Genomic DNA, 15,002 nt, shown 5'->3' on the forward strand with positions numbered 1-15,002 from the left:
TGAAGGCATTTCTTCAGCATAAACGTATGCGGGGAAACACTCAGCGAGTTCCTACGAGTTTGTGGCATCATTGCCATTCCGAATCCGGTCATTTCCACTGGACTGAAAACATTAAGAGAAGCTCAGATATCCATATTCTCACCACAAGACTTGAGGCTTGGGTTTTTTGAAACTTCAATGCTGTGGAAACACCTTTTCTTCCATTAAAAACTAAATTCCCCTCAATAACATTAGAGAACGACTAACGCCTAACACCTTTCGCGCCTGTTTTCGATTTGATATCAGCCACTTCTAGCAGATGCGGAGGTCTGTAGCACGTATTTTTCTTTGCTGGAAGTCTTCTTTCTTATCTCAAGGTTTGAAACTGCGCTCACTTCTCGTTTCGTGGCCATCATCGTCCTGGCCGGGGTTGCACTCATAGTATCGGAGGTTGCGCAACAAAAGGTAGAATCCACAAGCAACTAGGGAGCCAGCGACTGGACCAAGCCAGTATATCCAGTGATAGCTGGGAAATACCCCGTTGACAGCAGCGGGTCCAAAGGATCGAGCTGGGTTGAGCGAACCACCAGTGAAGTAGACGCCTGAGGGACGCGATGTTAGTACTACCATTTACCATGCTTAGGCCAAAGACAGGATATGTCGTGCTTACCAGTAAGTTCGGCGAGGAAGAATGACAGACCAATGCCCACGGGGGCAAGGAATGTAGAGCGGTGCTTCTCAACGGCCAGCATCAGAATGACAAACACCAGCTGAGCGGTCAAGATGACCTCGATGAAGAAGCCCTGGGCCGTGTTTGCGCCACCACCAAGTCCTGTGGTCACGGATAGGGGACCAGGAAACATTGCAGAAGCAACACCGGCTGCACATAGTCCGGCTATGATTTGAGTGGGCATGATGAGAAGAGCCCTTAGTGGCGGCAGACCACCACAAATGGTGAGGGCGAGGGTCACCTGTGAAGATCTCGTGTAAGTAACACAAACAAGGCAAGCTGGGACAGCTCAACGCTTACCACAGGGTTGAACATCCCGCCCGTGACTCGGTAGAATGCCCACACATTCGCTGTAAGGGATACTCCGAATGAAAGCGCGATGAAGATAATGGATGGGAGGTTAGGGTCAGACCCTGGGGCTCCAAGAGGCGTATTGGCAACTTGCGTGCCGGCGAATGAGAAGAAGAGGAAGAGGAACGTTCCAACAAACTCCCCGAGCACAGCTACAATGTTGTTCCTCGTAGTGTTGGCAATGTTGAGCATGGGTAACGTACCAGCAGCATTTGAGCTATCGCCTGAAAGCTGACGACCGACATTTGTGTTCGCCATTGTGAGAAGATGATGTGTAAGCCAGGGGAAATGGTTTTCGATAGCGAAATTTGTGATTGCAAGCTTCCAAGCTCAAGGTGAAGAATCTGTTTCTTTAAGACACTCGTGTCCTTATAACGAGAGATGAATGTCGATCTTTTCTGTGACATCCTTTATAAGTTCTCGATTCTCGGAGGCTTCCCTCCTTACAAGAGGGTGTGCAACTGATACATCGCTCTTGGAAGCGTGCCCCATTTGCTACGCAGACACTCAAATCCGCATTCGTCGCATGGGGGTCGCGACAGGAAAGTCCAGCCTAAAGCGGTTATGTCTCCAAGACCTGGTCGTCGCCGGTGACGCCACGCGACCCATGGCGCTGGGTGAGTATGCCAAGCTACGAGGCCTGGACTCCTATCCGGAACGAGGTCGATGGACCTAACGGCAATTAGCGTACACACACCCGCACATGGCTGTTAGTCTTCCCCAGCCACAGAGAGCATCCAGGAGGAACTTGTCTCGGTTGCGGCATCAGTCATGGTCATTGATGGGCATTAGGCTGCGTACTATGAGGTGAGGACGTCACCCTCGACGTAGTTTGAGTAGACGGGACGCTCATTCATGATGAGGTCAAGGAAATAATCGACGACGATCTGATATTGCAGGTCGCAAGCTCCTAGCTAGTTACAATTTTCTTCGTGTGTACACCCGGATTATGGTTGCATTTCAACCCTTGAAAAGCAAAGTCAGATATTATGCCGCATACAGTCTCAAGGTTTCTGATAACCTTCATGGCTGGCCTGACAGCTCCCAAACGGGACGAAACGTTGAGACATTGTGGACATTTTGACACCTGTCACTTCCCCTTGTCATTGGACGGAGTGCGCAGGAGTGTAGTTCGTGAAGGTGAAACCTCTCCGTGGCAGTCCGCAGCCTCGCGCATCGCTCCCGTGCGGTCTGATCTAGAGGCATCCAGCTCTCAAAAGCGTGCGCACCGGGTGAATCTCATCCTCGTGGGCTTAGCGCCGTCACAGGGGCTTACCCTGTTCTCGTCGACATCATCACGGAAGCTAAGGTGTGGAGTCAGCTGGGATGGGAATGCGAACATGGCGTCTGAGACACTCTCTCAGCTGGCAATTTTGTCTTCCACCAACGGGGCTAGTCCATCTTCGAGGAACACCAGTTCGGGGCGTGTGGTGTTGTGGCAATCCGACTACGCAAGGCCTCGATTCCCAAAAGAGTGATTCGTAAGAGAGTCGGAATTTCCTAATCTAACGGTGTTACGTTCGCGATTCCCTGCATTCCTCCCCCAGAAAAACACCGTTAGAAAGCAATAACAAGAAGCTCAAATTTGCGACGGTTGGTCATTGGAGTAAATGAGGTCCCGTCTGGCCTTTCTTCCACATTCATTCACCCCATGTACTTACACCACCTATCTCGACATCGAGCTAACAACGCCTTGTCCCCATTTCTTAAGCTTTCCGGATGTTACCCTCGCTTCAGCCCCAGCCTCTCGGGTTGTCCGCTTTTGTTGATCTCGAACTCACCCCCGCACAGACATGAGACCTGTCACAGTATTATCAACGTTTATCATAAGTGTCTTTTTTATTCAACAAAACATCACAGCCCAAATCTCTGCTGGGCATTTGACCGATCAGCCAGCCATCGGGACGCCGCCATCTGAGAGTATGTCAGCTAAGGGTGCCTTTGAAGGCCGAAAGCATCGCGGCACGATCTCAGATTGCCGATTTCAGATGGTTCCCGCGAGGGTTCAGGAAGGTCAAAGGAGCTGAATCTTTCAGGCAGCCTGAAAAATGTCTGTGTTGTTCAAACCCCCGAAGAATTGTTTCAGCATCTTGTCTCCCACTCGGGATGCGAAAGTACATCTCTGGTAGTTCGAAGTCCGAACCTAAAGCACTGACGTTAATGCGAAGCACGCGTGGCGTCAACGGAGAATCGTGAAGTTTGACAGGCCGAGGTAGCAGATACGACCCGGTACTGTGACGCGGCCGGATAAGACGCACCGCGGGTACGATTGGCGCTGATGCCACTGTTTGCAGCCGTTATGATCACTGACGTGTGGAGGCTCGACAAAGACGTGTTCTTCTGCATTTGAGATAATAAACCATTGTATCGTAAGCGACGTATACGTGTAGTCTTGCTATAGCTGGCGATACTGGGGGCCTTACAAACACACTTTCATGAGCTTGAAGTGATCGGCCCAGTTCTCTGAGAGATACGGTCACGTACGCTTGGTGGGCTAATGGTCAAGTCATCAAATAAAGTATTCAGCGATATTTGCCTTTGTCATTGACGTCGTGATCGACGCCTCCACGCAGAGGCCTTATGTCTCAGCTATCTACATACCCAAACCTGTCACTTTGCAAGAGTCGCACATCCCATCTACGTAGGTAAGTTAAGCACCACTCCAGATGCCATCTTGTACCCACACAAAGCTTCACAGTCTTGTGGAAGAGAAGGTTGATAGTCATCTTGGACCAAGATGTTGACAACACATGTAACAATAAGTAAGCTAAAAGAAGCCTCCTCTCTGTTCCGGTCGCATCATTCGTCCGTCGGCTCATCCCGCCTCATTGGCCCCATTTCGTGAGAATAAGAACCATCGATTACCTTGGTGTAGAAGTTGGGCGGGTCACCGCCGTTCCAAGTACGCATCAGGTATCTCTTGATCAGGTATGGCAAATGCTCTCTGAGCTGGAAACGTACGAAATTCTTCTTTGGAACCGCATAGATGAGGCTCAGCTCTTCAAGGCTTACCTGTTTGGTTTCCTCGACGAGCAAAAAGACCAAAGCAAATGCCACAAGATTGAGGCCAGCGAACAGCGCCAGAGTACCATACAGCTTCAGTGCGTCATTGACAGCTGGAAAAACGATCGTGAGTATGCCCGCAAAGAAAAGATTGACGGAAATGGCGGCAGAACAACCCTGAAATATCGCATGAGTCTCGTGCAGGGCTATGAGGAGGTGAATTTAGCTATAACTTACAGCTTCGCGCTGAGAGAGGGGGAAGCTACATAAGTAAGGTGTCAATAATCATTGATTCAGTGATCTGACTTATATCTGAATATTCAATAAGATAGTTACCTTTCGGAAGCAAGTGTGAAGGGGATGGGCCCTGTAGTTACGAAGTCAGCATATGCTTAAGTCCCTTATCCACTACGCGCGTCACTGACCAAGTCCTGGTGAATACACAGCTGCAAACACTGACACAGCGTTAGTTATCCAACTAAACGATTATGTCCACCTTTGAGTCTCACAAAAGATGAATAACGCAACGATTCCAATTTGAACCGGTCCCTTGGGAATAAGGAATGACATGGCCGCTGCAGCCAGAAGCATGCACATTAATGGGAGTGTGACGAGGAGCCACCGGCGTCTCCCGAAGACATCAATCGATCTGATAGCTTGTTAGAAGGGGCTTGTTCAAAAGGATGGCAAAAACTGAGAAGCTCACCTGATTGCGAGAAGGCCGAACAGGAAATTGATGGCACCTGTTTATCATGTCAGATAAGTGTTTTACTAGCATTTTCCGGTCACGGAGAGAGCTTGAACCCAGACTTACCAAAGCCCAAGCTGTAAAGCATAGCGTTGCGAGGGCTCGGGTCTCCTTTGATGAAGAAGTTGTCTATCGGCGTGGTAAGCATTAGCCGTGAAAGTCCCCAGGCGGCAGATGACTGGCCATACTTGAGTAGAAGGCAAAAACATTGACTGTGAATAAAATTAGTTAGTTCAACACTGGTACACTAACCGACGGACACAGATTCTTACTTCCGCAAAGCTGCTGTGCGAGAGCCACTATGCACGTGCTCCAGACTGCATTCCGCAAACGTGAAGTAGTCAGGAGGTGGCTGTATTGCCGGTAGGCATCTGACAACGCGAACGACATGTGTTTCGCAAATGTTAGGCCTTGTTTTTGGTTCTTCATAGATACGCTTGGTTCATCAGGCGTCTCTGGTAGATCCTGTGCCTCTTCGTATTCAACGTTCTTATGGATGAGGTAAATGTCTCGAAGAGCTTGGAGCTATTTTATTTTGATTTAGTGAATTATAGTGGAGAAGTGCCATGACAAACAGGAACCAACCTCTGTGTTCCGGACTTTAGATAGGATCTCATAGGCGCGCATCGGTCGATAGTTTGGTGTGTTCTTCTGCATATAGAATCGTGGGCTCTCCATGCAATATGCCAGTGCAACGAGCGTAAAAATGGCCGGGACCATGGGAGCAGCTAGGATTAATCGAAGCGCCAAGTCGCCTTTGGCATCCAGAGAGGCAGTACTGTCCTTTGGTTCAAGTGGAAAATCTAGAGCCCCAACTGCACCAGCGAGGATAAGATTGATGGCGTTTCCTATCATGATACCGAAGGCAACCCTACAGTGTGTAGTATCATTAGTACTTCACGTTCTCCCAACACAAAGGTTAATATACCCAGGGAGCGTACCATAGCTGCCACATTAGAATAGAAGAGCCCCTCCATTGATCAATCGCAGTCTCAGATGCCAGGATAGGCGTGCTGACGGCTTTTATGCCCATCCCTTGAAATTTGTCAATACATTGTATCATTCGGGTCTCAAGGCCTTGTGGCGATAGGAGTTGCTCGGGAAGCACTGAATATGACTCTTTGACTCACCAAGGCCGTTGAGGATCCTCACACCAAGAAGCTGCTGCCATGTGTGCACAAATCCAGAAGCCAAAGAGCTGACGAAGATTAGAGCGGCAGCAACAGCGATGGCACCTCGTCTGCCCATCCAGTAGTTGAGCGGAAGTGACATCGGTGCACCTACGAGGGCAGCAGCTAAGAATGGTGCCGAATTCATTGCGCCAAGCTGCCACGCTGGATTATTCCTATCTGCTGTGCCGGAGACTCTGACCTGAAGAATTCTGGCGTAGATACTGGCGGCATTGATCGAAGCTTGAACATGGCCTTGTAGTAGAGCTGCAAGAGCTACAGTGACTACAATGACGGTCATGCCACTCTGAGAGAATGCCTTTTCTCTCTCTGCCTTAAGTGCTGCTCGTTCTTCTGGTTCCAACGTGATGGGTAGAGAATCTTGCAGGCCCTCGTCCGTATATGCCCGGATCTCCTTTGACACTTGAGCTGCTCTCAGAATATGTTGGAAAGGAACACCGGGCAATTTCTCGGCGAATCGTCGCACATCCTCCTCAAGCTCATCATCGTCAAGATGAACTGTGGAAATGTTAGATAGTGAGATCTCACATTCAGCGCCATATGTCTCAAGAGCCACAAAGCTGGTGCGCTTACCTAATGGGGCTTCAATGATAGCTTCCGTATTGATATGTCTGCGAGAAACTTGCGCCCGAAACTTGTCGGCGATGGATGTGGAACTTGCCATTGGTTCGGTCATTTTGACGAGGTAAGCATGCCCAGATGGAGATAGAAGCGGTGGTTAAGCTTGTACTAACGAACTCAATTCCTAAGGAAACAGGGCACTCGTCTAATGGTATCAGGTAGCTTGTTCAAGGTGAGTTACCATCGGTTTTTATTCTGCTTTTAGCCTTATTTGCGCGAGTTCATAGAGAAGGCTGAGGCATACTTGATTTGTCATGACATCTAGGGAGACAGTGAGGCTGTCGAGGAGTCACACGGGATGGCAGCCGGCATGCAAATGCAGAAGCCAAGAAAAGGCAACCATGAGGCATTCTGGGTAGGCAAAATGGCTTACTCTCATGCCAAGCCATTTTCAGCTACCCTTGACCAGCAGTCACAATTCATCGTTCAATCAGATAGATAACACGACACGAAGGTCTGTCAGAGACGAGGGGTGCAGCTCGTAAAAATGTGCATTTGGCTTGCAGGGCAATGATACTCAGAAGGAATTCGCACTTTGCGAAATATCTGGACCTGATGTACGTGAGTCCGAGGTGTGGGAAATCCACCCCAGTGATGTAAGATATGGTGAGTAAGGAGGCAAACGCGGGGAGATCCCGCCCCCCACAAGTTGCCCCGAAACCAGGGGTTTAGTTTTGCGCACCATTGCGTTGGATCACTCGTGCCATTGGGCCATCCAGATGTCAGTCAGCCTGTGAGTACGTCTTGTGCGGTAAGCGGCGAGAGCAATTTGTAATTCTTAGCTAAAACGTAGGCACATCGGTGTGAAAAGTGCAAAGACATGTAGAAACAAACCATGGCATGGAGGGAGAGCCAAAGCCTTATCATCCATCGAGAACCTAGACCGTGGAACCACTAGTGACGCGTACGAGCACATGCCCAGGCTTGCGCCACCTCCATGACAGCCTGAAGTAACCCTATCGATCCGAATGGACCATGTGCCCGCCCTGATCTTGGGTACGGGTGCCTGGGTCCTCCAATGTGGATAGCGTGGGGAAGGTTGGGCGAGGTAGTTTGCCACAGTGAACCGGTTCGGACGGAAATGGTCGAACAGTTGGCCCGAAGTTCAGGCATACTAGGGTTGCAGTTTCTGTAATTTGATGTTTAAATAGAAGTGACAAAACTTGGAGCCTGGCAGAACGTGGCTTGTAAAGTTGGCGCGCCCCGTCTGTTAGGTACGCTGTCGTGTGATGGCTTCGAAGTGGCCAATAAGCGAGGACTGTGACGTGATAGCATTTGATGCATACATGAGTGGGATGAACATAATCACCCTCTCCCTCGGAACCTCCATACTTTCCAGCTCTGAGTGCGAGCCCTACTAGAGTCGATAGTGCCACGAAAGAGAACCCATCGTATCAACATTCATTCACCATGGAGGCAGCAGCAGCAGTGATCGGACTTATCCACCCAACCTGCAAGGCTGCCTTGAAGATACATGAGATCATCAAATCGATCAAAGATTCGCAAAGCAACGTTTCGCGACTTCAAACAAGAATCGAGGCCCTTTCCAGCTGTCTGACGCTGCTTGGAAATGCGTGCAAAGAGCGGATGAAAGCCCACCTCTTGAAATCGGAAGACGAGCATTTCACATGCATCAGAAACATCATAGAAAACTGTCGGACCTCACTCGAAACTCTCGCCGATCGACTGAACAAGATTGAAAGCAAACCATCAGGCTTTTCTCGCAACCTACGGATGGCATGGGACTTGGCATTTAGTCGAGATGATGTTCAGCAAGCGTCGGAAGAAATAAGTCACTACACTTCCGTGTTGAACCTCAGTCTTTCTACCCTGTCACTGTGAGGAAGAATGCCACTACTGATTAAGGGCTATGACTAACATCTCTTTCCATGTAGTGCACAAACATTAGAAGCGAAGCAACCGCATACCGAGATAATAGGGAGGGTGCAATATGTTGCGCGCAGACTCCGTGTCGAAGTCGAAGTATCTCAGTGCATTCCTTCGCTACCTGGCCCTAGTCATGTAGCCATCGGGGGCCAAGAAGTCAATAATCCTATATTCGCAAGGACGATTCAACAATGGAGTAGGTCAGCTGTCACTTTAGCGGAAGAGGTTCTCCTCGAAGGAAACCAGAACTTGAGGATATCCAGACCCCGAGTCCATAGCAGCATCCCTAGAGGATCCATCTCTAGTGAGCGCTCAGAGCCTCATGAGGAGGATCCCCCTTTCAATCCTCAACTACAACTCTACAAATACAAGAGAACCGTCGAAATTGTAGCGCTACTGCGGGTTGGCGAATTATTCGAAAATGCCACTCAACATCTCCAAGATGCGGTGAGCATACGAAAGCTGCTGGCAGAGGCAGGGAGAAAGGACTTCAGTGAACCAGAACAGCAGGATATGGACGAGCAACTCGCAGATCTCAATATTATGTGTGAGACTGAAGTAGGAACCGCAAAGGCAAGAGAGATTCTGGAGGCCTTGAATCATCAATGCGACATGCAACAACCAATCGATCTAGCCCGATCATCCAGACTACATCATAAACTCGGGAAGCTTCTCTTTGATGGCCAATACCTACTCGGGGCTTGCCGGCATCTTCAGACTGCCATGGAGCTTCGACTACGGGAAGATCCTAGGGACAGGGAGAGAATTATAGAGACGTACGAACTTCTGCGCCATGTGCAAGGCCTCCGTGGTAGTCACGCCGAATTTCTGGCTACCAAGGACTGGGTCGAAGAGGAAATTGGACCCGTCGAAGACACGCCTCACAACGAGTTTGACACAGCCTTGTCTTGGGCTCACAAGAAAGGTTTCCACGAAGCGGCGTTGGATGACATGAACTTACCCAAATTTGATGTCTGTGATTCACAACAGCGACCACTTTTATTCGCCGCCGTCGCAGACGACGATATGGAAGTCGGGGTTCTCGAGCAAGTTATTCAATACTACCAGAACCTCGAAGTCACCGACAGCAACGGAGAAACACCCCTGATGGCGGCGGTGACAGCTGGCCACGTAACGGCTGTGCGTATTTTACTGGAAAATGGTGCATGTGCTGATTTCAAAGACAAGCACGGACGTAGCATTCTTCACAAATGCCAGACAGAAGAAGTGGCCGAGGAAATCTTTACCGCGACGTCTTCTCGGAGACCCAGCATCGCCGCGGAAGCCAGCAGACTTCGGCGTGCTTCAACGGCACGCCTGGACATATCACCTGTTCAAAGCAGAGCTAGTGATACATCTCTTTCGTCGATAGATTTCAACTCTCGAGATTTATATGGTAAGACGGCGCTTTATCATGCATGCGAAAAGGGAAACAGGGATGTTGTATCGGTTCTTCTCCAATCCTTCAAGGCAGATACCGAGATCTGTGGTCCGATCAAGTGTACGCCACTCATGGCTGCAATCCAAGCAAAGCCTAACGTCAGAAACGGAGGAACTCCGGGGAACCAAGCTGCTTTTATCAAGAAGAAGGTCGACATTGTTCGAATGTTGATAGCTCATGGTGCTGATCGGAAGGTTCCACCTTCCACGCTCCAAAGTGCCGGTGTGGCACATGCGGAGATAAAGAAGATTCTGGAGAGTAAAGTGGGAGCTCAGGGGAGTGCCAATACTCTTTCTAGTGTAGCAGCATCTGCAAGCAGCGGCATCGTTGAAGAAGGGTGGCACATGGTAGCGAGGAATGATGCGAGGCACACGGGCTAGATTGCACATAGGCGATGTTGAAGGGGAACGAGCTCGCCGATTCGACTGTATACATCAGGCGTAGATTTCCTAGTGTCGTGGATATTTATAGAGGCATGTGGGATATGCGCATCTCCTTAGTATCATACCTTACCTACCGATACCCTAAGTCCTAGAATTGTGAACTACCGACTTCCAGGCTCCAATTGCAACTGCCAGCAGTGACCATACTTGTCCAGAGCCTGTCTTCTTTCTTTTTGAATCAATAATCCTGACAGTGTCTCCCCACTCCCGAGGATCCCCTGCGTATGTAGCGGGCATAGAGGCACGAGGGTTACATTCCATATGCGCCTCAAAGGATGGGTCACCGTCAAGGTCGCTAGACTTATCTACCCGAGGACTGAGTGATCGAGAATCGGCTTGCACTCCACTGCGACCTCGGACAGTACCTCAGGAGGACAGGAACGGCATAATGGACCCGGTTTGATAGTCCTCAGGGCGCGACCATCAAGGTTCTCGAATCCTAAGCCAACACGACCCGAGATCTTGGGCACTAGCAAATGCAAGTCATCGCAGAATCGTTTATAGCCTTCATAAAGCTTATTTTGACTTGAACCTGCGCAATCGTTCTCTTTAGGTCACGGAAGTACGGGACGAGTGGCGTTGCGTAAGGCTCCAAGTCAGCTGAGAGCAGATTGAGTAATGTAGCTTTCCAATAAATGAGACTGCTGATACTTTGGTGATTCAGAATCCTGAGTACAGTGAGATCCCCTACTTAATTAACTTCCCTACATCGATGGATATGAATCAGGACTCTTTCCTTTCTGATTTCGTCACATCAGGTCTTGAAGGAGAGAATATAGAACTAAGCATGATTGTTATTTCGAGCCTCAACTATGAATACTCATGTCGCCATTTACAGAGTTTTGACCAACGAAGGTTGCCGGGCCGGCATCCCACTCACGCGTGACGCTATTTGATTACCTAGCCTGTCGTGGGGCCGATCGCCATCTCCGAAGAGAAACCTTACAGGGAACATGGCAGTCAAGACTCAAGCAATTAAGCAGCACGGCAGAGCACGCCCGGCCATGGATGTTATCGCATCAATCAGCAACTCCCCGCTTCGCCAAGACAATTGATTGCATTGTTCGTTGCCAAGTCTCTGAGCCGGCTTCCAACCATAAGCACATGCCTTTCCCGTCATCTTGGCCCAGCGCCTCATTACTAGGGTCACTCTCATTCTAGACAGAAGGCGAGAAGTTTGTGGTGCACTGGTAGATTGCATTTGTTCGAGAAACTATTCACCTGCGCCAATGGGAAGAAATTGGGTAGCTGAACTTACATCTCATCAGTTGTTTCGATTCTCGAGGCTGCTTCAGTGAAAATCACTGACCTGCCACCTCAAGAATGCACGAGTTTGGAGCTGGGTAAGCACCCAACCTATCCGTGCAGATGCGCGCGATGTTCTCAATCTAGCTGGCCGGGTTCAATTGGCCTCGCTTGCAGTGCACCGCTGTAGCTGCAGCATGCAGGCACACATGCGAGAGGCTTACAAGCGGCAATTCGCGGATGATTGTCGATGTGATCCGTGCAAGACTCACCTTTATACGTCCTTTGAAAGCCGGGGACTAGACGAGTCACGAAGGACCAAATCAGCCTCGAGCGCTTGACGAAAAGACAGACATCGAGGCTTCAAAAGTAACTTTGTGGCTGTCGTGATACTTTCTTGCGGCGTTGGGAGAGAAGAAGACTGAGAGGTATGGTATTCAACGGCCCAAGGTCCGATTAGACTTGTTTCTCTCAACCACTCTCGACAAAAGCCCCTCTCGTAAGGCTTGGCACCTGCCCGATAGAGCAACGATGATCCACAGAGTCTGGAGGGGGAAGATCCGCCGGTAGCCCAGAGCTTGTCGCATTTCCACTTCTTCCGTCCTTCTCTCAAGCTCTACGCCTGCTCCGCGTTGCCCCCCAGTCATTGACCTGCTCTCCGCGTCCTAGTATCGGCATCGGTTGAGGATTGGACTTTAACCTTAGACCAACATTCGCAATTCATTCTAGCAAAAGTACTTGCCAAGAACATCCGACATCGTTCACCTGCCAGAGGTAGCATCGCCCGCGACGCATCAATGCCTCAGTAAACCTGCCGGCCAAGGAGCAGGCCTACCAGACCCTGGGACGCGATTCATCCAAACCGAATTTTGTCCCGCCACTCTGGGCATCTTTACGATGTTGCGAAGCTATCCCACCCTGCCACGCCTAGGTTCCTGCGGCGAGCCAACCGTAACCACGGCAAACGTCTCCCCCTTGCGTAGCTCTGCTACTATGCGCCAGCACAACCCGAGCTCGCAAGCTCCTCCGCTGCCCACGATGCGGTGTCACTGCATGTCGTCTTATCGCGCAATTTTGTTTTTGCCGTATCCATGCGCTTGGCGCGCCGAGAAGGCGTAGACACAGAGCATATAAATGTCCCCCGCCGCGCCGCTGGCAAAAATATCCTGTCTTCTTTAGCGACCAGTCCATTCGTTAGGATTCTCCACGAGCCATTGAAAATCACCTCTCGCCTCAATTTGCGGTTGAGAATAGCTTTCAAACGCGATGAAGACCGCCACCGCCCTCGCCACGGCGCTGTTCGCGCTGCGATCTTTCGCAACCGATCCCCTCACAGCAGACAAGGCAGAGGCTGACATCAAGACCGAGGAGTGAGTCCTCCGTACCTCAATTGGAGTCTATGCAGGCGTCTAACGTGACATTGCCAGACTCGAACGCAACCTCTGGAACTTGAACAAGATTGCCCGCGATAACGGCGGCAACCGAGCCTTCGGTCTGCCTGGTTACAAGGCCTCCTCTGACTACATCCTCGAGCGTGTGCAGGGCCGCTTCTATAAGCAGCTCGACACCAAGGTCCAATACTTCAACCACACCTTCTCCCAAACGCGTGAGATCAGCGTTACCGGCCCGGACGGCGAAGATGTCTACGTCGTTGCTCTTCAATACAACCACCCGACAACTCTCCCCGGCGGTGATACGGCCCCTCTCATTGACACTCCCGTCGATGACACCAGAGGTAGGAGAAATCTATCAACTAGGGCATTACGAAAACAACTGACTCAACCACACATAGGCTCTGGCTGCTTCGCTGATCAGTGGGCTGGCATTGATGCCACTGGCAAGCTTGCTCTCGTGAAGCGTGGTGTCTGCGCCATTGCGGATAAGCTCAAGCTCGCTAAGGCCGCGGGCGCCGTTGGTGTTATTCTGTACAACCAGACCCCGGGCAAGGACATTGGCTCTGCTACCCTCAGCGCTGAGAACCTGGGCCTGCTGGTGCCCGTAGGTCTCATCCCCCTCGAGGATGCCACCGCCTGGAAGGCGCGTCTGGCTGCTGGCGAGACCCTCGAGGTCAACCTTCTCGTTGATGCCATCTGGGATGAGCGCGAGACCTGGAACATCATCTCTGAAACCAAGGAGGGTGACCCTAACAACGTGATTGTTCTTGGTGCTCACCTGGACTCTGTCCAGGCCGGACCCGGTGTCAACGATGACGGCAGCGGTACCACTGCTCTTCTCGAGATTGCTGGATCCTTCAAGAAGTACAGCGGCTTCAAGAACAAGGTTCGCTTCATCTGGTGGGGTGCCGAGGAGTCCGGCCTCGTCGGATCTCTCTACTACACTGCCCAGCTTTCCGAAGCCGAGGCCGATGCCATCCGTTTCTACTGGAACTATGATATGATCGGCTCCATCAACCCCGTCTACAACGTCTACCTTGGCGACAACGAGGGTGACAAGTTCGGCGCCCAGCCTATCCACGACTACATCGCGGCTCAGGGCAAGCCCGCTGCCTTCGGTGGTTTCGGCTCCAGTTCTGACTACGTCGGCTTCCTCCAGCTCGGCATCCCCTCTTCCGGTATCTTCACCGGTGCCGGCGCCCCCACCGACCCATGCTACCACTTGGCCTGTGATACCCTCGACAACATCAACTGGGATGCTCTGACCATCAACGCCAAGGCCGCTGCCCGTGTTGCCGCTGACTTCGCCAACGAACTCCCCGCTGGTCTGCCTCGCCGTGCTACCACCACTCCTGCTCGCCGTAGCCGTGATGCCATCCGCCGCGAGTTCCAAAAGTGGGCTTTGGCTTCTGAGCAGGCCGAGCATGCTAAGAGCTGCTCCCATGGCGAGCACAACGTTTACTGAGCGAGCCAAATAGCAAGTAGTATAACTACATAATATTAATGTCATCATGATAACGTCCAAACAAGCATGATCGAGTGGTTCCAACAATGTTGACCTATACAGAGTAATTGAAACGCCATGTTCCTTGTGGTGAACAACTAGGTATCCTAATTACCATGTCGCCAGTTCCGCTCCCCAGCTACCTTAGGTGGTGGTACACTTGAAAGTGTCTAGTCAAAGGTCTCGACAATCTAGCTTCTAGGTAGCTAAAAGATTCGGCCCATTGGTGGTGCCTCATCCTTTTTTTGTCTCAAAAAAGGGGATCTACCTACTTCATCGGGTATGGAATTTAGGTAAATCATTGTTCACCCTACGTAGCCATAGCGTTTGCAACGAACAGAGTGAACTGTACGGTTCAATATCATTTCTGTTGCTATCTTAATCGTGCGATAGATACTTACTGACCTGAGCTGCCAGTTACGAGATTTTGTATCAGCACCAGAGAAGCGGTTTGGTACTTGACGTG

At 50.7% G+C, this 15,002-nt stretch overlaps 4 protein-coding genes across 4 annotated transcripts; 2 read left to right on the top strand and 2 right to left on the bottom strand.

Moving 5' to 3' along the window:
* Positions 1 to 602: 602 nt before the first annotated feature.
* AQY1_1 (Aquaporin-1) lies at positions 603 to 1,318 on the bottom strand (the record flags this gene model as incomplete). The annotated part of the gene is made up of 2 exons (XM_053198157.2): positions 603 to 950; positions 1,010 to 1,318. The coding sequence occupies 2 exons, from the start codon at positions 1,316 to 1,318 to the stop codon at positions 603 to 605; spliced, it is 657 nt and encodes a 218-aa protein (XP_053044355.2).
* Positions 1,319 to 5,870: 4,552 nt separating this feature from the next.
* On the bottom strand, positions 5,871 to 6,677 carry N0V96_007190 (uncharacterized protein; the record flags this gene model as incomplete). Its single annotated transcript, XM_053198159.1, has 2 exons — positions 5,871 to 6,499; positions 6,575 to 6,677. The coding sequence occupies 2 exons, from the start codon at positions 6,675 to 6,677 to the stop codon at positions 5,871 to 5,873; spliced, it is 732 nt and encodes a 243-aa protein (XP_053044357.1).
* A 2,555-nt stretch (positions 6,678 to 9,232) lies between these two features.
* N0V96_007191 (uncharacterized protein) lies at positions 9,233 to 9,858 on the top strand (the record flags this gene model as incomplete). Its single annotated transcript, XM_053198160.1, has 2 exons — positions 9,233 to 9,649; positions 9,709 to 9,858. 2 exons carry the CDS (start codon positions 9,233 to 9,235, stop codon positions 9,856 to 9,858), a joined length of 567 nt encoding a protein of 188 aa, XP_053044358.1.
* Positions 9,859 to 12,904: 3,046 nt separating this feature from the next.
* N0V96_007192 (uncharacterized protein) lies at positions 12,905 to 14,497 on the top strand (the record flags this gene model as incomplete). The annotated part of the gene is made up of 3 exons (XM_053198161.1): positions 12,905 to 13,008; positions 13,066 to 13,373; positions 13,431 to 14,497. The coding sequence occupies 3 exons, from the start codon at positions 12,905 to 12,907 to the stop codon at positions 14,495 to 14,497; spliced, it is 1,479 nt and encodes a 492-aa protein (XP_053044359.1).
* Positions 14,498 to 15,002: the final 505 nt, after the last annotated feature.

Source organism: Colletotrichum fioriniae, assembly GCF_027942845.1.
Source record: "Colletotrichum fioriniae strain IMI 355084 chromosome Unknown scaffold_8, whole genome shotgun sequence".
NCBI lineage: Eukaryota > Fungi > Ascomycota > Sordariomycetes > Glomerellales > Glomerellaceae > Colletotrichum > Colletotrichum fioriniae.